We start from the raw sequence: 26,691 nt of genomic DNA, 5'->3' as shown, positions 1-26,691 counted from the left end.
TGTTTATCAACCAACATTGTAAAGGAATTTCGCCTATTTTCCGATTTTAGGGACCACTTTCTAAATTTTTAGTAATACTGTTTAAAAATAATTCAGAGAAACAAATTAGAAAAAAAATTTATACATTAATTGTTATAAATCTCACAACATGCAAAGGAAAAGACAAAGGGGATGACTGTCATTTCTCCTTTTTTCATAGTGTTAGATACTCTATCCATATGTCACATGGATACATATAATTCTTAATAGAAAAGAGAGAAGGACCAATCATGCTTATCGCAAATTACCTCAATTTCCTCCAGAACAAAATTGTGATTGGTTAAAATGAAGAATAAGATGATGAAAATCAGAGACTTAGTGAAGGACTGAGTGAAGGAGAAAGAAGACAAAAAGGTGAAGAAAAATGGAGAGAAAGTAAAGGAAAAAGATAGAGGAAGAGAAAACAGAAAAAAGAGAGGGAAAAGAAGAAAATCAATACAACATCCAGAGTGAAAGTCAATTCCTAGAAGAGAAAACAACTCTTTTCCTGGTACATTGTGAGTCACAAAGTTTGGATACCCCTGCTAGGTACTCCCTGTTTTACAAATAGAAATAGGCTAACTGCCTAAGACATATTTTGTACTTAACATTTGAACTTAGTTTAAATTAATAGTATGTTTCATTTTTCCATAATAAATTCTCTCTTTCACTCTTAAATTAGTTTACTTGACTTTGCATTCATCCTCCTGAGAGACTCATTTCTGGACTTTGGAGTGACTGACTCTTACCCTTGCACCTTAGCTATCTGCCTTTTTGTTTTTTCCTGTCTAAATCAGAGGTGTGCCTGACAACACACACCTGGTGGCAGGATCCTACCCTAAACTCCCATAATCCAATTTTTCACAGCCCCAAGCCTCCACAGTAGTATGGCTGCTATGTTTTACAAAAGTTTGCATTTGTGTGCAAGTTTTTAATGTATTACGTTTGCTATAAGTAGTTGGTTTGTTGTTAAAAGCTTGCAACCCAATGTAATGTGGTGTACAGTACAAGCTCACGCATGATATAGTATTTCCTATGCATGTGTTATGTCTTTTAAGATGATCTTTCTGTGGTTTCTTGTATTTATGACCTGGTCTTGTATGACAATCATGAACTCTTCCATCTCTCCAAAGGATATCCATGGGCCAACCAGTAGTTTGATGCACCTGTCAATGTAATCCTGGTTAAGATTGTAAGGATTACTTACTGTAAAGCTCCTTCTGAGCCCAAGACTGCCTGATGGTGTCTGTGCATTTTGTGTACTGTGTTAGTTTTGGTCAGTGTTGGATAAGTTTAATAGTGTAATATTTTTGTGAGAGTTACTCTCACAGTGTCTGTATTTATAATGTGGATTTAAAATATCCGTGAGGACATGTCTTACATCTTTATGAGAAAGAGTAAGTCTTTCTATAGATGACATTGGGTGGTGTTTGTTATGTTAAGGTTGTTTGTATATTCCTTCAGAATTGTTCTAATTCTGGTGTGTCCAATCTACAACTCCAAATGAATATACAGAAGCAGCCCTGGGATTTGTGAGGCTTTAGGCAAAATTTATTTTTGAGGCCTATTAAAAAATAAATGGAGGCAGAGGATGGATTTATTCAGATCCACAATAACAAACATTTTTAGTACATAGACAGAGAATAAAACACAATGAAAAAATATGTGCAATAGTTTTACAATGAATTGGAGAATTCAATTGGTGTACAGAATGTCACCTACAAAACTGCTTTCTTACTTTTATCAGGGCTGAATTAATCAATTACAGAAAAAAGTCCTGTTCTGTAGCAATATCTCTTTCAATGGACAAGATCAAAAGTGAAGAAAGTCTCTCTCAAGACATTACTGATCAGAGATAGTTCTTGATCAATTGTAACTTTGAAAATGATCATTCTGTAGATACCAGTACAATTACATTTTAAATAATTACCAATTTCATGATTTAATTACTAAAATATACCACCAGTTTGTAAAGCATTGCCTTTTTTACCTATATGTAGGGATGTTTCTGTGAATATGTTAGTACTGGAATGACACAAACATTGATGGCTTTAAATGTGTGTTTTGCATTCAGCAGTGTTGTTATATTAAGTTAATCTGCTGTTGTATTCTTTTGTTAGTCTCTGTTTTATTTGTGTGTATTCTGCCTGTTGAAATCTTAAATATTATAGACTTCACTTTCATCCATGGATTCAACAACACCTTCATATCCTAGTACAAAATCATCTTTCTTTAGGATTCCTTCTTCTATGTGAAGTATTTGGCATTTGACCAGGCCAAACTCCATTTGAATGTTAAAAGTTACACAAATTTATTCCACTAACAGGTGATTTAGCTATGCTTGTGTGGATGCATAGAATTTTATATTCTGTAGATATATGGCATGACGTTGTATTATGTTGTACGTGATGTATCTGTATTTAGTGTTATTTAACCTATTGGACAGGAATTCAAGGCCAGACACAACCAGAGTGGACTTAACAAATCTCCCTTGAAAATATCTAATGTGTATTTGGTTTATTTTATGTGTCATAAAGTTTGAGATGTAGTGCTGTTCTCCAGTACTGTAGTGTGTTTTCTAGAAATGTTATAATTGTTGAATTTATTTTGACAGATGTAGTGTGTACAGTAATCATGAGTGTGGTATGCTGTTAAATACTTTCCTATAATCTACATACACTACATGGATGTTTCTGTGTTGTTAGTGAGCTTGTCATAGATAACTGAATCTGTGAATAACTGTTCTTTGAATCTAAAATGATTTCTATGATAGTCTTTTTGTGCTGTTCTATATGATGGTAATTTTGTTTGTGACACTTGATGTGAGTATTCTGAACAATGTGAAAAGGCATATGATTGGTCTATATTGTGTAAGGTTCTCATTTTGGTTTTCATGTATGTGATGCTCTATGTTAGATATTTTGGAATGTCTTGGAATGTCTTTGGATTGTTAATTGAATGTGTAAAATGTTTTCGTAAAATGGTTAGTTCCTGGTGCAGAGAAGTTTTGAACTAATATATTTGCATTATTATTATGTACCAATAATGGTGACACATCACCACATCAAAATGCAATGCTATTTAGATGCTATTTACTTTAGATTGGGAGTTTGTCTTTGAAATGTAGCTGTACACAAAACATCTTTATGCTCTAAAAATGTACATGATGGTAAACACTTCTTTTGATAACATAAATGCTATATAAAGTGCACTAAATGCATTTATGTTAGTAAAAAATAAAATTTATTACAATTAAAATACTTTATTCAAAAAGATATTAAACAAAAAATAAAATTAAGTTTCCTAACAAAATTGAAATTACTATTCTTTAAAAAAAATAATTTCTCTCAAATGAAAAATTTATTTTTAAGGCAAAGTAATCCTTTTTTGGAACACCTTTAATAATAATAAGGGAGGAAAAAATAAATAAAAGGCAAATATAAATATTTGACTGTTTATTTGTTTTTTTTCTTGCAGACTTTGTTAAACTTTCATATTTGCTAAATTTATGCTAAGATTTTGATAACTGCTACACACAAATTGACCTTAAATGCAAATTTTGATTTCTAATTAAAGATCAGAAATTGTTCACTCTCAAAACTGCTGCTGCATATTTATTTCTGATCTATTAGTCTTGGCATGAATAATCACATTTGCAATACTTATTCCATAATCAAATTCAAAAATACTTTTAGTTTCAACCATGGATGTATTTGATGGATGAAATTTAGTGAGTATAGTAATTAACCTTGCATATCACTACAGACACACAAAAAGCTACCATTATTATCTAATTCACCATAAGCTATATCTTAGTACTCTAAAATCAATTTTAAATGCATCAAATTTAATAAATCGTTTATATGCTTCAAGAGAAACAACAAAAAAATGTATATTGTGAACATGTTAACATTAGTAATCTGTTCTTCAAAATCCTGGTTAACCTTTTCTGATCATCATCCCATTATTTTAAATGAGAAAAATTCTAATTCATTACAATATTGACTCAAAATGATCAACCAATTTCCAAAACTGGGAATAAAACACAACACAATGTTTATAAGAAAGTTATTACCTATCATATTGGAATATAAAATTCTTAATACATCACTTTCTGATCATCAAACAGTTAATATGGTTATTAATAAAAAGTTGCTTTGTATGCAGTAATATGTACAATCTGCAAGTACAACAAACATTATGTTTACAATATGCATGGCAAATAATACAAAACAATTGAGAGATTTATTTTGAAAAATGAAGACAAAAATTTATTATTCAAAACAGGGAATAAATTTCAATACATTTTTAAGAATGTCTTTGAAACTTCTGTAAATTGGAAAGTGACTGATTACTTCTTGAAACTTGGGATACTTTTCAAAATGTATGATTCTAACATTCTAATCAATTGTATTAAATTTTTAGGATATAAATATAAAGTTTTCAAGTTTTCTTATATAAACCAATGGATGTTCTTCGGGAAAATGTTAAGCAAGGGTGTATATAACAGAAAATCATAAACTGTATCAAATTAAATATAATTGACATATTTGCATGCTATAACAATCTACATTTTAGTTGAAGAAAGTACCCATTATCATTTTTTATATGTATATTCTACAAATATGTATTATTAAAATCCAATTTGATTTCCAAAATTCAGTTGCATAAATTGAATGTTTTGTCAATTACAAATGTGTGCATTGCAGCATTTTGAAAAACTCTCTCTTACTGATGAGGAAAACTACAAATTCAGTTTATCTCATATTAAAAATATCATCAAGAATAATATAAATTTCTATATTTAAGTTTAAACTAGCTTTCTAAGTTTCAAAATGATTTTATTTAAATATAAGCCCAACATTACTGAAATATGATAAAAATAGTTATTGAAAATATATTTTCATATTGAATTTTTTTAATATGAATTTAAAATATGTTCAAGCTTATATGTATTTTATTATTTCTCACCTCTCGAGGATGCCTTTCACTATGTGATCTATAGTGCATTGTGGGAGGTGTAGTATTATGACGCATTAATCCACCTGAGCTAGTTTCTATCCTAGGTGACGGATGAGGTGAAGGTATTGGACGCTGAATTGTAGGAGGAGGAGTCTTGACTGGTGGATGTGTTGCTCTCCAGTAGGCTTCTAAAAATTCTGCCATATGTTCACATGCCTCTTCTAATTGATTTTCATCCAAAATAACATCAAATAGTTCCTAGAAATATATATTCAGTATATATATATATTTTTTTTAATAAATATTTTTAGCTGATCTTTTAATACATTAATTATAAAAATATTTATTGAAAAGTTAATAGACAGAATGAAATTTATAACTGGTGCTGAGATAAGAAAATACAATTATAATTTATCATAAATGTTTTCATTTAAATAATTTGCACTTTTAATTAATTATTTAAATGTTGTTTAATTGTTTTAATAATTTGTTTCATAATTATGGAAAACATTTTATAATTACAAAGCACATTATCAAACTTCTTCAAAGGAAAATAGATATAGGATAAGTTCAGCTGTAAACTCACAGCATAGAGCAATCTTGAGTGACTGAAGTGGTTTTGCCCAGACAGTTTGGGATATTCTTTCGATCAAATCTGACAGTTCCAGGTATTAACAGTTTCATTGAAATAAAAGTGTGTTTCATTAAATCATAAAGGTGTTCAAACACCCATCATCATTCAGAAAATAAATTCTAGGGGAATTTTCCTGCCCTTAACATTGTTTCTACTGATGAATGACCAGTATTTTTCATTTATTCCAGGAATATGCAGTTTTCTATTTCAGTTGTATGAAACAAATACTGTAATTATAATATCACAATTCTATTCCAATAGATAATAATGTTAATACACAAAAAGCATTTTCCTCATGACAAAAATAATTTGATTCAATGAATGATATAGTCATTTATAAATAGTGATCTTCTAAATATAAGCTTTGTTTTAATTACACGTAATTTAATAAATGTTTTTAAAATATATTTTATAAATTAAAATCATTAAAACAAAAATATACTTCTTGGAAAATGAATCATATTTTAATTTGAAATATTTTATTATTAGATTATTATGTATAAGTTTAGAATAAAAATAACTTACATGAGGACATTGAGCTAGTTTCTCAGCAGCAACCATTTGCACATTTAGGTTTCGACTTTGAGATTTTCCACGAGATTTTATTAGTCTTTGTAAAACCTATCAAAATATATACATATACTTTTATTTTACTTGAATATATACTTATATATCAAATGTTAAAAATATACTTTACTATAAAAAAATTTAAAGAAGCTTTCCTAACGTAATATTGTAGTATTGTAACAACAGAAAGATAATTTTTTTTTAAATTCTATTATTTAGACTAGAATAATATTGATGCATAATAAGTATTATTTTGAATTTATCACTTTTATTCAATTATAATAGAAGAAATAAAAGGAAAGAGAAAAAATAAATTTTAAATCGTATTAAAATATTAAATTAATAATAATTTATATGGAATGTTTTTATATTATTCAAATAATCTTAGCTGTTTGATATGACTATAAGTCTCTTAGTCTAAGTTTAGCACATCAAAATTATGAATGGAGGAAAATTGTCATAGAGATATGTTTAAGTAAACTTGAAGTAAAAATAAAATAATTAAAGAATTCAATTATTACAAGAAAAAGATAATTATTGCATTTCTCAAAGTTACTTAACTTATTACAAAGTTTTGACAGTAATTCTTATGTTTTTTTAATATAAAGAAAGAATATATTTTTTAAAAGTCAAAAATGAAAGACATTTTGACTTTAATTATTTTATATTACATCCTACAGACCTATACCATAGTTAGATATCTCTAACCAAAAATAAATTGCAAAAGATATATGCATGTATGCACAAATATATATAGAAGCAGATAGGTTGTAACATATCTTTTTCTTTTTATATAAAGAATATATTTTTAAATACAACTAAAATATCCATTTTCTTAGAAAATATTTTTATATCATCCAATTAACTTATCAGTGAGGACAAGACACTGGCATACTTAGATTATATGACTAGAGAGAATTCATAATGAGTAATCCTTATATATAACAGGGTTAGCTAGCATGGGTTAAGAATAGAAATGAGCCCAATCTATTCTACCTTGATAAATTTTAGAGATTGTATCATGGTCTCAAACTGCAATCTCCCATGATAATAAGCTGACCTTGTACCATAACTGTTTGGCCAAATTATATCATCTGACTTTCATATAAAAATTCATTCAGAAATTCCAAATCATTAAAAATTTTTAATTTCTAATTTTAATATTTTATTTAAAATAAAATACTTATTATGGTGAAAATGCTTCTACATAACTAGAATAGTAAAGAAAAACATTGAAAAAATTTATTAAAAAAAATGATAAATGAAACAAAATAAACAGGAAATACTACAGAAATTAAATAATAAATTGTATCAATAAACTATTTCTCAGATGTCAGATATATATAAAGAATCTAATAAAGATGCATTCTTTGAAATGTTGAGAAGTTGTGAAAACGGAAAATTTACTTTGAAAACATTAACAGAAGAAATAAATGAGGATATATTTTATTACCATAGAGAAATATCCACACGAAGAGGCATTAAAGAACATTAAAATAAACGTTTTATTTTAATGTTCATTACAACGTGGCATACGTTTTTAAATATAATGCTTTGTGTTCTCTTATTTTAAACTTGTTACGTTCCATGTGGCTAATGCCGTTTTGTTCTAAAAAGTTTTCAAAAAAGTTTGTTCGAATTCTATTTCTGCCTGAAGACGACATTTTTAAATATGTCAAAAGCACTCGCAGGAAATAAAACGTTTATTTTAATGTTCTTAAATGAAGATATACTTATTGTATAAGAAAAGAAATGTAAATTTTAAGGAGAATGATATTAAAAACAAAACTTTTCTTTTATTAGTATGAATTACCTTAACATTGAAAAAAATAAATAGCTTGAAATCAAATTGTTTCATTTTAAATTAATTATTCATTCAAATAAGAATTAATTTATATACTTTCAAATATATAAAATCCAGCTATGAGTTGCTTAACTTTTCCGACAACATTTAAAATTGCATGTATGCACTATCTGTTATGATATTTTATTAAAAAACTTTTTATACTTTTAATTATTATAAAATGGCAAAAAGCTTAATTTGAGGGTAGGGATGGGTTCTATAGAAAATTGTACATGCCAATAATGAGTAAAATCGTCCTTAAGTCTGACCCTACTTGACATATGACATATGACCCTACTTTATCTTCTGCCTGTCACTCTTTAACCACCAAAATTTAATAACATCAATCTCCCTAATATATACACAAACCTTCCTGCAAAATTTGAGAAATTTTTGACAAAACACACAGGGTAAACAAAATCGTGCCCCCCACAAACATCTACATATACAGAAAAAAAACCCAAATTTTTTTTTGCATTTCTCTAATGTTTCAAGGTTCCGAGTCCAAAAAATGTAAAAATCTTGGGGTGATTTTTTGACCGATTGCCATACTTTTCCTCTGTTATATATAACAGAGTCAGGAAAGTAAAAATATCCAAATTTGTATTGTTTCCTATATATTTAAATAAAATATAAAGAATTTCAAAAAAAAATTTTTTTGCTTGTGTTTCTGTTGAGTATATTATGCATATTTTGTATTAAATTTTTCTTACATTATAATTTAAGAAGAAAAAGTTAATCAGCTTGCAAAATTTTATTTTTAATTTTTATATACAGGGTGGAACAAAAAAGACAGACATTTTAAAAAAAATTACATCTGTAATTGTTTCTAAAAAGATATTTGTTGGAAGATGTGAGTTCGTATTGAAATAGCATTTTACAGAATAAAGTGTGGAAAACAATATCTCCTATGTGGTGTCCATTATCAGTGTCGCATTTCTGGAAAATATTTTGGTGACTTCTATATGAATAGCTTCCTTCAGTTCTTGCAAAGAACAGACTTATGCTCATATAGATGTGCCTTGAGGTGTCTCCACAAGAAATAATTGCACATGAATAGGTCGGGCAACTGAGGAACCTATGAATGTCACTGAACTTAGAAATGAGGCAACCAGAGAAGAGACGACAAAAAGCATGATTTCAACAGGGAAGAGACGAATCAGACATGTGGTTTCAACATGATGGGGCAACAGCCCATTGCGCTCTCCTGTTGAAACCACACATGACTGATGGGAATACGTTTCCATCATAAGCAAGGATGTAGAAACATATTCCCATCAGATGTGTATGACTGAACATCTCCTTTGCGTATGACTGAGGAAACAGTCGTACACAAAACACATGGTGTTCTATTATCCACGATTCCATGCCTTCAACTGAAAAGACAATGCTAAGACCTCACTACTTTCGCACTACCTGCCACAAATCAGTCACTCTACCTGGTGATGAGTTCTAGCCATTTCAAAAATGTCCATCCTTTCTGCCCCACCTTGTATATCTTAATAATATATATATATACATACATACATACATACATATATAATTTTATTTTTAAATCTAATTTACTGGAATTACAATAAATCTTATTTAAAAAAATTAACTAATGGGCAATTATTAATTGTGACATAGTCACAATGCTGAGCTGGGTAGCAATTTTGAATCATATTTTTTAAATTTATTTAATTTAAAATATATGATCACCACCTCAAATTCACACATTTCCCATTAGCAATAGAGTTGTGCCGGTCATCTATTTAACTTCTTTAAGAGTAAAATTTTTGAATTAAAAAAATGTAATTTCCAGTTTGTATTGGAAGTTCCTACATAGTTAATCAGGGGCCTCCTGCCCCTAATCTTTCCATATGTGGTCTCAGCTTTCATCTATCTAACTCCATTCTTCAGATTAAGGAAAGATAGACAGTAGAAATTTATAGATCTACAAATTTTTCAAATTGCAGCCCAATAACAAAATATTTAGGCAAAAAATGTTTTTTGACCCTAATAAGAACTCTTTTAGTATAATTAACTTTTTACATATCTCAAATTATTTATGAACAGACAAACTATATTTATCTAAATATATTCTTAAGAGTATAACTCAACTAAAATTCAAAAAATCTATTTTAATCAAAAATAAATAAATACCTTTGGTGAAGAAATTTTGACATAAACTATAATTGGTGCTAACGATGTTTTTCCAAGTTGAGAAGGATGATTGATTGTATCACAATCAAGTACAACTAACTGAAGTGTTCTAGCCAGTTCAAAGATTCTTTCTATCTCAGCTTGAACTTCAGCTATAATATGTAAATTCAGAATATATTTAGTTTAAAATTGTATAATCTAATATTAAAATATAAAAACATCACTACTATATTTATTATAATAGTCAGTATTTTTATTTAAAATGAAATAAATGATTTACATAACTTCTAATAATACTTTATCACTGCTTTATTGACTCATAATATTAATTATATAAGTCCTATTTGTTTTATAATTTGAAATATTTCTACATCATATACAGTAGAAATTTGATTATCCAAAACTCTGAATATTCCAAAGTGGTTAAAAAAAGTAACATTGTACTGTACATACCACAGAGAGTAATACACAAACCAAATTCTTCATGTAACTGAAAATTACTGTCATCGGACAATTGTAATGTTGCAAAACTAGGTAATATATGTAACACTATATTAGATTTTGTATAAATTAAATACTGTAATGCAAGTACTACATCTGAAAGTAAATTATAGTTCATGAAACTTTAAATGCTCAGCTTGATGAACCCAAACTGCAAAAATGAGTTTCTGGATTATCTGAAATATCTCTGGTCCTATCAAGTTTCCACTGTATATGATTATAATGCTCCTGTAATCAAAAAGTATTGGGAATGGTTCAATACAATGCAACATTTGAATTTATTCATCAAAATTTGTTTTGTCCCCTTCAAAGTGATCTCCTCCCACTGCAATCCACTTATGCTAACATTTTTTCCAATCCATGAAACATGCTTTAAAGACATTTTTGTGAAACCCCTTCAGGACTCTCAGCAAATTTTGTTTTATGACATTAATTGACTCAAAACAGTGACCATGAAGCAGAATTTTTAGTCAAGGATACAGGAAAAAATTCTTTATGCACAAAGAAAACATTTATTTGCAAATGAAAACAGACAATGACATATGAATTGTTGCTAGCTGTCAATGAAAATCATACCAAACCACCAAAATAAAAAAAAAATGACGGCAGTGCCCTCTTGCACATATGCAGTTTAAATGAAATGAACCATTTCCAATACTTTTTAATCACAGTAGTATTTGTAACTTTTTGATGCACAAATATATATGAAACCTGATTTCATGGTCAGGTTTGCTTCTCATAAAACTATACTTTTTGAAATTGTCTTAGTTAGGAAACAACTAAATTGTTGTTTGATTTCTTTCAACTTTGCCAAATTCAAATGATCAATTTCTAAGAACTAAGTCAAACTGTACCAGCAAAGTTAATTTAAGCTGATAACTGTTGACAAATTTTGAATATTTAATTAATAGCAACATTTGAAGTTTGTAGCTTTCATAACATGTTATATATACAATTGATGATGATGAAATATAAATGACTTTTGAATTTAGTTATTGCCTTAGTCCAAGCAAAGCGCTCGGACAGGTACGATTTTATTCTCGAGGGGACATCTTTTGCAATAAAGTTTTTTGCAATTCTGAATACAACAGACAACAAAAAATTTTAAAAACTCATTTATTTTGTATTAACTAAACAAACATTTATTTCAGAAAAAAAATGGTTTGATTTCGTTCAACTATTGCCAGAATTGCAAAAGACTCAATTGCTAAGAACTAAGTCCCACTGTACGAGCAAAGTTAATTTAAGCTGATAACTGTTGACAAATTTTGAATATTTAATGAATACGCAACATTTGCAGTTTGTAGCTTTCCTACCATGTTATATATACAATTGATGATGATTGAAATATAAATGACTTTTGAATTTAGTTATTGCCTTAAAAAGATCCAAGTAATTGAAATTATGAAAAGATATACTACTTAATATAATTTATTCTAAAAAATAGTAACAAGGTAAAATATTAGATTAGTTTTCCAAAAAATTGCATATTTAAATCCTTCATTTAGTACCAGTCTTCTATTTTTGATAATCTGGCAATCTAATTTAAATTAAATTAATTATTCTGGTTGCTACTATTATTTTGTTCAGTTATTCTTAAGATAAATCCAAATAAAAAAAATATTTAAAAATTTTGAATTACAGTTGAACCTGTCTATCTCAAATTTCATGGAAACAAGGAAAAAATTTGAGACAGACAAGTTTTGAGATAAAGAGGTAACAGTAATAGGTTTGATTGGAAGTATGATATTTTACAATATCACAGCAAGTACAATACATACCTGTATTGGATATAAATAAAACATTTCTGATATACCTTAACAGAAATAGCTTGTCAATAGTTTCTGATCTAATGCCTGACTTTCTTCAACCAAGAAGACACAAGCTAAACTTGTAGCCAATCAGAGAAAAACAGTATTAAATGCAATTATATACTGTAATGCAAGAGATATTTTCTCAACTATAATTTATGCTTTGAAACTATAATTAGACACTATCAAACTGTTAAATTTTAATAACCTAGTTAATGTTTTAATAATACGAAAATTTACAAGTCAATTTTGTACAACCCCCTGCAACAGGGATAATCCCCTTTTTGTAATAAAGATATTTCATAATTGTAAACTATAATTGACACTTCAGTCCATAATTTGAGATATAGAGGTTTTGGAAAAAATTGTTTAGATAAACATGGAAAATATATTGAATTTAGGTTGAAAATGCACAGAAAAAAATAAATTTTGAGATAGATTCAATTGTATATCAACTTATTAAATGTATTCAAGTATTGATTTATAAAATTATTTTTATAACTATTTATATAATTTTTAGTGCTTAGATGTCCTAGCCCTAATTATGACTTATTACATTTCATTTTTAAAATAGTTTACTAATTGTGTTTTGTTGATATCTTTTCATACCATTTAATTTGCTTAAAATTGTTTTATCAATCAATGACATTTGATAGCATTTATTTATTTAATGAATCTAAAAATCATTTAAAAAATATTAACTGACATATTTGAAAATAACAAAATTTTAATTTTACTGAGAAACACTCTATTAGTACACAAATTTAATGACTCAAACTTAATAATTATTACAGCAAAGAATTAAGGATAGTTTGTAAAGTCAAACAAGTGTGATAATTAAGAAAGGGTATTGTTGACCAACAAAAGCACCCAGCAAAAAGACACACAAAGCAGATAGAAAAATGAATTTATTACATGTGAAAAAAGTACAGGTACAAAGGCATTCCAACTGTAGTGCTTCGCGACTATTTTTTTGTTGTTCCGGTTTTTCCCTTCACCCCCTCGTTTTTGCTCGTGGTGTCACCTTTCCTGTTTACCCCACGTTGGCAGCCATATTGGCCAGTAGAGGTCGCGTGAGGAGGATATCCGGCCGGGACTGTATAAAAGGTCAGGATCCATGTGTAACAGGACTTTTTGGCTGTTGGTTGCGGTGTGTTAGCCACGTGTAGACAGAAGACCGAGGCGCCGAGTGAGAGAAGTAGGAGAGAGGAAAGAAGACGAGATCGAAAAGAAATCCGTTTGCATCCAACCGATTTCAACGTAACAGTGGAGAAGAAAGATAGCCAAGAGACCAACGACTGATAGAGGACTCATCCAAACAGATTAGTGTCTTTATTTGTTTCCTGTACGCGGTGTAAAATTGTCACAAGTTATTTTAGTTTGTAAGTTCCCCTTGTCTCTTTGTTACGCGCTATCCGTTGCCCCATTTTTTGTTTCCTTTATTTTGTCGTGAACTTCCCCGATAATCCGAGAAAGGTGAGCGTATGTTATTATCGATATTGTATTAAAACAGTACTAAATTAAATGCCGAATATTTGTTAAGCCGACTTGTTCATCGTTTTCTTTTTTTTTTTTTTGTCTATCCCTGCAGACATTACTCTACAGGGGGAATATAACACAACTCAGGGGAGTATTGATTAACAGTCATCCAAATCCAGTTTTTGGTAGAATAATTATAAAAATTATCATGATCTGTATAAAAAAGAACCAAAAATAATAATTACAAAAATTTTTCCTTAATACTAATTTATACCTAGAAGGAAATAGAATGTAGGGAATGAGAAGTATCAAATATGGCAGGTAGTGCAAATGTAGCAAGGTAGGATAAGAAAGAATACCCAAATAATGTAAATGTCATTCAGTTACTGTGAGGGGACATAGGGAAGCTTTTTAAACAAAATTCTAGCTTCTGTTTTCCCTTTCCTCAGTTCTTGAAGATTTTTGTACATTTGATTCTGATAGCCAGTCACACAATTGGACTTGTCAAGCTGAAACACTGACTCTAACATGCTAACTTTGGGACATAAATTTCAAAGTTTCTGCTCAAAGTTCTGAGTTCACTAAGCTACTCGGGCACTGGACACTGTAATGGCTCTCCTTTCATCGTCCTCTCTCTTTGAGCACCAACTCAAAAGTAACTTTCTTTTGCCTCATATACTCCTCAAGTAAATTCATATACGTTATGTTGGTAAAATTCTAGAAAGTGGTCCTCACCTCCAAGTAAGAATTAAGATTAGAAAGTTTTTGAAAGAACAAACAGGAAAATGGCATTAGAACAAAAGGACAAAAGCACACAATATGGCATGCAGCCACACAAGTTAGATGAAAATGATTATCATTATTATTCTTTCTTTCATTAGACATTATGACTAATTTGTTTACAACAAAATGGCTATTTCTAAAATCAAAATTACTGGTGTATTCTTATCCAAAATAATTTTTTTTAGATTTCTTAACATGAACAGTTATTTGTATCATTTCACCTTTTGGTCCATTATTTATGCACTCAAAATTATTTTTAAAAACACCAATATTGCCAGATACCATTTTCTTCATAACGTAAACTAACTTTCCTTCATAAATTTCATTAGCGTTTTGTTTGAAATGCAATTAATGTTAAGCATGAGCACTGAATGGAATTAGTACTTTATGACAGACTCATTAGTAATTTGTTTAACTCATTCAACTTCACAAATGTATCCTAAATTCTAATGATAAGTTAAACTTCAATAATAATTATTAGAAAATTTTAAGTATACCATTTTTGGAGCTTATAAAGAGAGACATCAAGTCATGTTTTAGATATTAGATTTGCTTAATTTAAAAAAGTTTTCCTATTAATTTTTTCAAATCATAGATGAAGCCAACTGTGACAAGACCTGTTTATATCTTTTTTTTACTTACTTTTAAATAAAAATATATAATTTAGAATATGGTTTTATAAACGAATATACAGTAAATACTGCAACAAAAGTCAGTATTTATATTCTAGTAGTGAAGAGTTTCTATCATTTCAGGGTGAATTCAGGGTAAGCACAAAAACACTTGTTGATTTAAAATAGTTATTCCAATAAATTTTGATTTTATATGTTTGTACTGTAAATATAGTGATACATTAACTCAACAAATTTATTTTCTCTCCCACAAAATCTCTGTGCACTCCTCTCTCCACCAGAGGGCAGTGAAATCTAAGATGGCACTTCCCCATAGCAATGCAGCTGGTGAGTGTTAGAATATGCTAAAACAAACAGTGCTGTGACTATGCAGTGTGCTTTCAAATACAAATTTAATGTGCATTCACCTACTAATAAGTCCATTTTGAAGCAGTACAATAATTTCATTGAGAAAGGATGCATCTATGATCAGAGAAAAGGACATTCAGGCCAAGTATTGGTCTCAGAACAAATTGTTGATCATGTCAGAGAACTCTTTTTGTGTAGCCCCAATAAAATCAATGTGCAGAGCAAGCTGAAAATTACACATCCTGCAAAGCATGGTAAGCAAGATCTTACACACTTTTGGTTTCACCCTTACAAACTGCAATTGGTCCAAAAGTTACATGTGCAAGACAATGAAATGCAACTTCAATTTTGCAGGAATCACCAGGCATTAACAGAAAATAATGATAACCTGTTGTCAAACATCACTTTCAGTGATGAGGCAACTTTCCACTTAAGTGGAAAGATCAACAGGCACAATCTGAGAATTCATGAACCATTCTGGAGGTTGAGCATGACTCCCCAAAAATTAATATTTTGTGCTGTATCAGAGTGGATTTGTACAGTCCATTTATCTTTGAGAGACAAACCATTACTGGCCAAAGTTACCTAGAGATTCTAACCAAGTGGTTGATTCCAGAACTAGCTGTTGATGGTGGTAACATCATCTTCCAGCAAGATGGGGCACCACCACATTGGCATCTCATTGTCTTCAAATTTCTCAATGAGCACCTGCCAAACAAATGGATTAGCCACACTGGAAAAATGACAAGGTATTCTGCAAGTGACCCGAGATCACCAGACCTAACTGCAATTTTTTTCTTTAGAGATACAGATTGTATGTACAGTACCTCCACTATCTGCAACCCTGGATGGTCTGCAGAAATGCTTCACTAAAGCTGTAAACTTGAACATGCCAGATATGCTGCAGAGAGTCTAGTCCAAGCTAGATTATTGCATTGATGCTGAGTAATGGGTGGGGAGCACATTGAGTGTGTGTGATACCAACCAATACCACATAAAACTTTATGAGTTTATGCAACTTTAGCCACCAATATATAAAAATAGTCCAATAAAATTACATTCTATATCCATTGGAAATCAAGGACTGTTTTTTTGTGCTCACCCTGTATGTAGTTTTTTAATTTAAGTTCATTCACATTAAAAATGACCTATATACTGTAATTTCAAAAGAATTTCTAATCTAGTAGACTTAAGTATTTTTTGATTTTCCTATAATTTGCATAAAAGTTTGACTTTCGTTCATATTACATTCACATAAAAATTATTTTATTATAAAATTATAATTTACCTAGACATGATGATCGACTATTGGACCTTTCCATAATGGCACGTTTACTTGGATTATTTAGGAGGGATCGCTTTGCCAATGATATGTCTGCTGTTACTCTAGTAATTATAATCCTGAAATATAACTAAGTTTAGAATTAATGATGTCATAATTAATCATTATTTATAAACAAAATCTCAGAACAAGAATTATTTTGAAAGCATAACTCATATTAATTATATGAAAAATAACTTTTACTTTCTAAACTTACTAAATAAGAATTATATTGGGTTGTTCGGAAAGTAATTTCGTTTTTTCCATAGAAAAATAAACGCAATATTCTTATAATAAATAAATATTTTATTGAATTATATATTGACCATTTTGATCAAATACCTGTTGTCATTGTTTCTGGTAGTAGCATGATTTCACATTCATAAAAATTTTGATCGTTGTTTACAAAATACTGATCCAAGTGATTTTTGACAATGTTATTTCAAGTAAATGAATCATTTACAGTTAAAAAAAAATTCATATAGACTGGAACAAGTAATAATCTGAGTGTGCCTGATCTGGCAAATATGGTTGGTGTGATAACACATCCCATCTAAGCTATAACAGTTTCTAACGAGTTACCAAACTTGTGTGAAATTTGGCATTATCATGGTAAAACACTACACTTTGTTTGTTGATCAATTCTCACCTTTTCTGTTTGATGATATTACTCAATTTGTTTACTCGACGGCAGTGCACTTTCAAATCAATTGTTAAATTGTCTGGTAAAAGCTCAAAAAAAATGTTTTTTAAAAATCCAACCATAGAGAGCATCTCTCGTTAATAACATGTGGAACCCATATATCAAGCTTTGAAACAAAACCAATTCATTTTAAGTACAGTAGAGCAGTGTTTCTCAAACTTTTTGGACCGCGACCCCCCTTCTGCACTTAAAAATTTCAAAGGACCCCCGAAGAATAAAGCCTGGACTCCACATTACCTGAAAACAGAAACTCAGAACTGAAATGAAAACGCTGTATGTTTCAGTTCTGTTTCTGTTTTCATTTTACCTCGACGCTACTAGCATCAAAATGAACGTTACGTGGAAATGCCCATCTGTTGATCAGTTCTGTAATTGTCATAGAGTCGAACATGGATGACACTACGGATTTCGCCATGCTTTCTCTGCATTTATCAACAACAAAATTGTTAATAATCTTTGAATTATTTACATTTTTTGTCGTGCAGACATCTGTATTTTCTAAATTCTTCGATGAATAATTCCAAATCTATTTGTTTCTTCGTCCTTTTCGCTACACTTTCTGCCATTACGACAACAAACTACACGTGACTACGCGTCACAAATCCTTGCGTTTTTATTGGTTGCAGCACGACAGAAGCGCGGAACGAAAACGGAAAAGTTAAATAATTTTTAACTCTGCTTTCAGTCTTGTTTCTGTCCAACTGAACGTTCCAAAACTGAAAGTTTCGTCAGTTTGGCTTTCAGTTTTACGATTACGTTGCGGATTTCGGTAATATGGAGTCCAGGCTTAAGTATGTGTCGAAAAACATCCCGGAGGGAGGGGGTTAGGCTCGTATTTAAATATTTATATTATTTTTATTATTTATATGTGCAATTTATTTAAGTAAAAATTATTTTATTTCTATTATTTCTAAACATGAATCCATAGTAAATTTATAAAATATTTGAAAAAATTGATCTGGCATCAACTTTTCAGCGACCCCCCAAATATTTTTCACGACCCCCTTGGGGGTCGCGACCCCCACTTTGAGAATCACTGCAGTAGAGCATCGATTATCCGACTTAATTGGGGACTGGGGTTGGTCGGATAACTGAAAAGTCGGATAACCGAAAAGTATGAAAAAATACATTATCAGTATAGTGTATTAGGCCTGGTTTAAATACTAAACTCTCTTTCATGGTCGAGCCAGTGCTGCCAGCTAAAACATGCAAAAATTTAACAAAAATAATATTAAAGTAGCCAAGATATAAGCAAATATTGTAGCGCCACATCACTAGTGGACATTTGAATTTGCTGACTAGAACGTGGTCGGTTAATAGGGAATCGAATAATCAATGCTCTACTGTAATAATAAATGGTTCAATTTAACAGATTTAATCTCGTAGTGATTTCATGTCCAGCAATCTGTATGTTATACAGCAGATTGCTTCAATCAGTACCTTTATTTTGATTTCATTGGCTTCAAATGGCCATCCAGAATGTGGTGTATCTTCGATATTAAAACTGCCAGAACACAATTTTGTAAACCAGTTTTGGCACTGTCTTTCTCTCAACAAATCTTTTCCAAACATGTACCACAAGTTTTTTCTTGTTTGAACAGTTACAGTTGTTAGTTACAAAAAAGCAAAATATGCCAAAAATGATACTTTCGATTTTCCATATTTGATGGGTCACCAAAAAAAAATAATTGTACAGAATCAACCAAAATTTTTTACAAATAAGCCTTAAAATGTCAGCTGTCGAAGTATATAATGAAAATGTGGTTTAAAATAAAATTGGCTGGTAAAAATACATCTAATTCCTCTAGTAATAAAAAAACGAAATTACTTTCTGAACAACCCAATAGCTTAGATATTATATATAATAATGAAAAAAGTAATCTAATACTATGTTAACTCATATTTTTTTCAACTAAAAACAAATAAATAAATGAAATATATTGAAAATTGTAGTCAAATTATTAGATTAAACAGTAATTTAGGATAAATTGAAATAGAGTTGCCATCTTTCTGTATCATCCAACCCAGAGAATACAGTAAGAGGAAAAAGAAAGCTTCTCATTGAAAATAACAAAATGAATACTTTGAAACTGCTTTTTATTTTATGCAATGATATGATATAATATTATACATGTTATAACATAACTAGAAATTCTCCTGTCAAGTAGGATGGACTACTTTCTATGAGAAAATACAGATTGAAGAATTACAGAGTACAGATTTCAAGAAATTCAAGAAGAATAATATTTCTACAAATTCAATACTTGTACTGTCCATCCGAACATAACTGAAGCATGATAATACATTTTAAATAACAGGCTTGTTAGATCGTTACTTCAGATTGGATAATAGAATGTCACATGGTCACTATGGAAAGACTTTTAAAAAAATTTGCTGTAGAAGTGACAAGATGTGGCTATCTTTTTTAAAAGTTTAAATTTAATGAAATAAGTTTAAAATATGCCATTTGCCAAAATATTTAAAAATGCAACTTAAGGGAAATTCCGATATCAAGCACGAACTAAATGAGGTCACTGATGTCACTGCAATGTAAGTGTCATCACTGCTCTGAAATTAATAAAACATTTATTCTATAGCTAATATTTATGCAAAATAAGTAGCCTATACTTTCCTTCAGAACATAATATGAATATAACCAAAATTTCATCTGAATTGGACAAAAATTGCAGGAGTTATAAGGAATTCACACACACACAAACACACAGACTGCTTTTATATTATTAATAATATCAAAATAATTTTCACTTTCATTAATTATAAACAAACATATCTATATAGTTACGGAAAGAAGCCTGAAAAATGTATAAAAATAATTCCAAGTTCATATTTTACTATTTTATTTATTTATTTTTTATGTTTTATAAGGTTTTAATACAAAATTAGAATGGATTATTCTTAAAATAAGTATTTAAAAAATTAAACTCTTACAGATAAAGATAATTGTCTACTTTACATAAAAATAATTTCAGATATCCAAAACTACAGTAATATATAAAAATACACATGATTTCAAAACTTATTTAATTGAAATATCTATATTTTATATTTTATTCTATCTATATTTTAAAATCTGTATTTTAAAATCTATTATATTTTAAAATATCTATATTTTAAAATCTTCATTATTTGTAAAATAATTCAGAACAAAAGAATTTGAAGAAACAGAATTTTAAAAATTTTATAGAACTAAAAATAGTAAAGTTGGCAACAATAAGTTGAATTAGGACAGAAAAGAATTTTTACAGTTCATTTCACAAATTTTGGCAAGGTTGTAAAAATACACAGTAGCAGAGACTAGTCTATTTACTTAATAAAGGAAACAGATTGTTTGTCAAATATGTGATACGGTCATTGTGCTTTACCACAAAAGGGGCTCTTGAACTTCATACAACTTTTGTAGCCCCAACTGAGTACTGCATATTGCCTGGCCAATATATATGAAATAATCTGCAAATTATACAAATTACTATTATTTTAATGAATTTGTAAATATTGTGTCAACATCAGACTTGACCAAGTCATGTCAGCATGGGGAACGGGCACCACAGTAAGTTAGACTTGAATATCATATATTTTTACTTCTTAGGTACTGTACCACACACACACACACACACACACACACACACACACACACACACACACATATATATATATATATATGTTGTGTCTATAAATGGCTGGGCTGGGCTGGGCTGGGCTGGGCATTAAGAAGCATATGCAGAATGCAGTTTAAGAAAGAATACAAAGAGCTTCTTATGACAAATATTTTAATACGATACAGAAAACATTACAAAACAAAGAACACTAAACAAATCATCTTGATACTAATTATTAAATGGATATTAATCGTCTTGAAGCGGACACATCATTCGTGCTACATTGTTGCTTCTTCTTTTTCTAACTCTAACGGTTTGTCTTTTTTCCCGCCTGTGCACAACATCAGACTCAACCAAGTCATGTCAGCATGGGGAACGTCATGTCAGCATCTTTATATATATATATATATATATATATATATAAAGATATAAAGTAACAGAACATTCATACCATTAATAAAAGAACTTTTTTTGATGAGTTTGACATAGACAATCCTTGTTTTCTAATTGCTAATGTGTAATACATATTTGATCATCTTGAAAATATCTTGTTTTATTTGTGACATACAAGAGTATTTCAGAAATAAAATAAGCTAAGCTCTTCAAAATTTTAAAAAGAGAATACTATATATAAAATTTGATTGACTAATATGCATTTAAGAATAGAGCCACTTATTAATACTTTAGGCATAAAATGTCTTTATATTTTTTGAATTTTTGTGTGTTTTTAGAGATGCCATCATATTAAGTCAACTTCAAATGTTTTTTAAGTGTACAAAATTGAATGTTTATTTTTATTTCAAGTTTATCTTAAAATGATAATGTAACAGAAAATACACAGTATCAAACATTAAAAAAAATTCCTGAGAATCCTGCATTTTGAGTTAGCAACACGTGCTCTCAAAACCATTTCAACTTATACCAACCACTGAAACTGAGGAAGCCATTGACAAGCTTATTCAAAAAAACAAAAGTGTTGCCACTTCCCAAATTTTGGACTGCCTTGGCATATCAAAGTAAAATGTTTTAAAAGTGATAGAATGATTAGGATACTGGAAAACAGCGCCGGATCCAATAGGTGCGAGGCCCGATTGAATTTTTTTTGCAGGGCCCCTCAAACTTTAAATAACAAAATTAATTAACTTATGTTAATTTACATATTGAAATATGTTGTTTTATTTTTAATAATAATATACCTAGATATTTATTTTTGTAACATGTACTATTTTTAAATATATAAATTTTGACGTGATGCAAGGGCCCCTTCAAGCGCGGGGCCCAATTGGCACCAATCGCTCCAATCGCCTAAAATCTGACCCTGCTGGAAAATCTGTGTTGGGTACCATGGCTCCTCACAAAAGAGATGATGAGAATTCAGAAAGAAGTGTATCATGATCTGCTTGAATATTTTACCGGTAACATTCATGGTAGTTAGTCATGACTTTCAAGATCATCAAAAAAATTGATGGTCACATTTTTTGGGATTATCAGGGCATCGTCTTCATCAATTTGCTGGAAACTGGGACTGCCATTAACAAAGAACATAATTGTTCATCCTTGGAGAAGCAGAGGCATGCCCTCAGAACTAAGAGACCACACTTGCAAGCTGAGAATATCAAACTGTATCACGATAATGCAAGACTGCACATTACACAGATGACAGTTGTGAAGCCCTGGAAATAGTACAAAAAAAAGGAAAATGTAAAAGTTATTAAGATAAACTATCAGGAAAATGAGTTATATAAGTGTCAAGTTGGTGACACCGGACTTTGACATCGACACTCAAAAAGAATAGAGGGAAAAACAAAATTTTGGAATAAAAAAAAAATAAAAATAAAAAGGGAAATATTTAAAAATTAAGATGCAAAAGAGAAAACAAAACAAGAATGAAAAAGAATACACTTAGGTGTCTCAGACGTCAATAAAGCGTGATCAGAGTCGAAAGGATGGTGTCATATAAACCATCTAGGGCAGACCTTTCCGGCAACCTAAACTAGTCTCAATTTTCACCTAGAGACAGGTGAGAGACCAATAGGGGAGCATAGAAGAAAAAGCCTGACCAATTAGGAATGAATTGATTCCACAAAAATTTATAAAACCTCTGCCGTCGAGGACAAAGGAGCTTCATCTCGAGTCTACCTGTTGGGATCGTCACCCTCTTCTCGCCGTGTTCCATATATCACTATCCTGTGTTTGCTTCTCTCTACAACAAACTTTAACTGATGCCGCCCTAGAGCTTCGCCAGCGCTGGACAAAAAGGAACTTTCAAAGACATTTTACAGACAACTGTGAAACTTAGGACCTTGACAATATGTAAGCATAATCGTCAAATTAAATTAAAACGGTTTCGCTAATTAGACAAAATATATAAAGGAACAACACCGGAGTGAAAATAAATTAAAACCAACAACAGTAGTGCCTTTGACCGGTTTACAGAGAAAGAGGAGAGAAGTCACATCGGTCAAAGGCACTACAGTTGTTGGTTTTAATTTATAAACGGTTTCTTTGTGAAACACTTGTCTTTTTCTGCCTCCATAAACCACCACCCACATACAAAAAGGCCTTAGACCATCCTGACAAAAGGAAATAATCCCTCCCTTAATTGGCAAACTTACACCGGTGTCTGAGAAGTTAGATTTTAAGACTTAAAATCCAACTTCTCAGACACCGGTGTAAGTTTCCACCAAGTTGGTGAGCTTACACAGCACATAAAGTGACACAGACTAGGCTGGATACTGGTGCCACAACTACTGTACAGACTTGGCACTATCAGATTTTTGTGTTTGGTCATTTAAAGGCACATCTACATGGGACAATATTTCACAGTGATGCAGAATTCATTTCATGTGTCAGAAAGTGGTGTGATGACCAACCTCTGGAGTTTTACTGTGTGGTACACTGCTGATAATAATATCAATTTTAATTTAGGAATTTATGATGATTTCTTTTAACTCATCTGTATTTGTTGATTACTTTGATTTGATATAAAGGATAAACACCGGAGCAAAATTAAAAATTAAAATAAACAACTGAAGTGCCTTTGACCGGTGTGCTTCTTCTCTCAGTAAATTGCAAATGTTTTCGAACTTCGTCAGGTTCTTCCTCAGGCGTAACAGAATTCTGTGTTCTAAAACTTTAAATATCCCGTCGAAGTTAACCATTTGATTTAGAAAAAACTGCATTCTGGAACGATGTCGCGTGTAGTCGATGTCATCATATTAGACTTGTGCGTTGAGAGTATAGTGCTACTTCAAGGATTTGTTAAGAAAGGCTTCCCAAGCTGATGATAAGTTGATTTCCTTTTTAAAATTGATACAGTGCATATTGTTGCAGGTGTTGAGTAATATGTATACAGCTTCGAGCCATTGAAGTGATCTTGTCGAAACGTGGAGTGAATAATTCCGGCACGGGTGAATAGACTGCTAGGGCGGTATTTTGTCTATGATGTAATATGTCCACTTTGTGTTCATTAATCCTCGTTTGTATGTTGCGTTTGGTGGATCCGATGTAGATGGCTTCACTGTTATCTGTGTGGCCGGCGATGGGTACAGAGTACATTCCCGGAAGTCTGTTTCTATCCGGAGCGTCTTTTCCGTTCCTAAGCCACTCAAAAATAGTTGGGCATCTCCTAAAAGCTAAACGGATATCTTTTTTCTTTGCTATTTGGTAGTATATGGACTTCAGTGCCGGATTGTAGGTGATTGGCACATATTGAGGTGGGGAACCATTGGAAGGAAAGGTATGGGTGGATAGAAGTCGTAGTGCCTCGAAGTTGTTTTCGTGTGCAATGTTATAATATCTGTGCTGTTTAGCTATATTCTTGATGCAACGCATTTCAGAGTTGAAGGCAGACTGTGAGGAGGAATGGGTGAGTGCCCTTTTAAGTAATGCCTTAAAGGCTGCCATCTTGTACTGCGGAGGATTGCAGGAGAATGCACGTATATATAGAGGTTCGGTAGATGGTTTGTGATAGACTTGCGTATTGATGGAAGATCCCTCTATAGTGATGTGAATGTCCAAGAAGTGTGCTTGGGTATGGTGGGCTTGGTTCAGTTTGACTGTCAATCCATACAGGTTGTCGTTGAAGGTGTCAACCAAGGCTCGGATATTTGGGATGTCATTCCATAATATAAGGATATCGTCGATACACCTTTGGTAAAGGAGGATATGTGAGCATTGAGAAGAAATCACTTCTGTTTCTAGTTTTCTGACCACAAGCTTGCAGAGATCCCCTGTGACTGGGTTTTCCATAGGTACACCCCGTTGTTGTTGGTAAGTAGTTCCGTTGAATTTAACCACTTGCCGACGAGGTTATAGCAGATCAGGTGTGCTATTTCTAGGATGTTAGGTTGTAACATGCTGTCTTGTGTGATGTGCATGAGTGGATCCCTTATTGTGCAAAAGACCGGTGGGAGTTTGACCGGTGGGATATTTAAAGTTTTAGAACACAGAATTCTGTTACGCCTGAGGAAAAACCTGACGAGGTTCGAAAACATTTGTGATTTACTGAGAGAAGAAGCACACCGGTCAAAGGCACTTCAGTTGTTTATTTTAATTTTTACTTTGACTTGTTTGATCTTTCACTCTAGCTTTTTGATATTTAATATCTGTGAAATAAAATTTTAAATTCAAACTATTAGCTGGCTTTCTTGAAAAATTATTTTACTGATCCAATTCTGTAATATGATGTATTGTTGATCTAAAAAATAATTTATTCATCTCCAAATAAATTAATCTTCAACAGCTTGAATAAAAATGTTTTCAAAATGCTAATATACATCTCATAATTAATTGATCTAGTTACACACACACCACACACACACACACACCACTTGTATTGCATACATTAATATCATGATTCATCCTAAAAATTTGACACTAAATGAAACCTGTTTTAAATTTTACATCTTTGCAATGCTACACAAGAGCTTTATCATTATCATCACATTCTATAGACTTCCAATTCACCAGTGAAATTATTATTTATTTACAATTGCCATTATATCCTATTAATTTTGTTTCTTTGCCTGTTTTATTTCAAGATTTTTCTATTTCTATTTCTTGGAGAAATGAGGTTTATTTTCTGTTTCATAAAATTTGAATACCATTTCAACGAAGTGACTGCAAACAGATTTGTCAAATATAAAAGCTCTTGAATACTATTTTGTTTATTTCTTTGCAAGTTCAGTTTCTTATTTTTTTACAAATTTATATAAGATACCTATCTTATTTTTAATGGTTTTCTGTTTCAAACAGAAGATTATGAAAATTATGTAAAACTCTTCAGGTAACAAGTAATCTAGTAAAATGTAGTCTAATGGAAGAAA

At 30.6% G+C, this 26,691-nt stretch overlaps 1 protein-coding gene across 6 annotated transcripts in view; it reads right to left on the bottom strand.

The window, feature by feature from the left end:
- Positions 1-26,691, bottom strand: part of Ca-beta (Ca2+-channel-protein-beta-subunit) — a 192,618-nt gene that overhangs the window by 7,440 nt on the left and 158,487 nt on the right. For all 6 annotated transcript variants that reach the window (XM_067277081.1, XM_067277080.1, XM_067277083.1 and 3 more), the window contains 4 exons: positions 17,012-17,124; positions 10,170-10,321; positions 6,140-6,235; positions 4,990-5,238 (listed from right to left, as the gene is read on the bottom strand). In XM_067277081.1, coding sequence (XP_067133182.1) covers positions 4,990-5,238; positions 6,140-6,235; positions 10,170-10,321; positions 17,012-17,124 — 610 coding nt within the window. The remainder of the gene's footprint in view (positions 1-4,989; positions 5,239-6,139; positions 6,236-10,169; positions 10,322-17,011; positions 17,125-26,691) is intronic.

This window comes from Centruroides vittatus, unplaced genomic scaffold (genome assembly GCF_030686945.1).
Source record: "Centruroides vittatus isolate TY-2023 unplaced genomic scaffold, ASM3068694v2 contig_728, whole genome shotgun sequence".
NCBI classification, from domain to species: Eukaryota; Metazoa; Arthropoda; class Arachnida; order Scorpiones; family Buthidae; genus Centruroides; species Centruroides vittatus.
The sequence above is the reverse complement of the archived record's forward strand: the minus strand, read 5'-3'. Positions and strand labels throughout refer to the sequence as shown.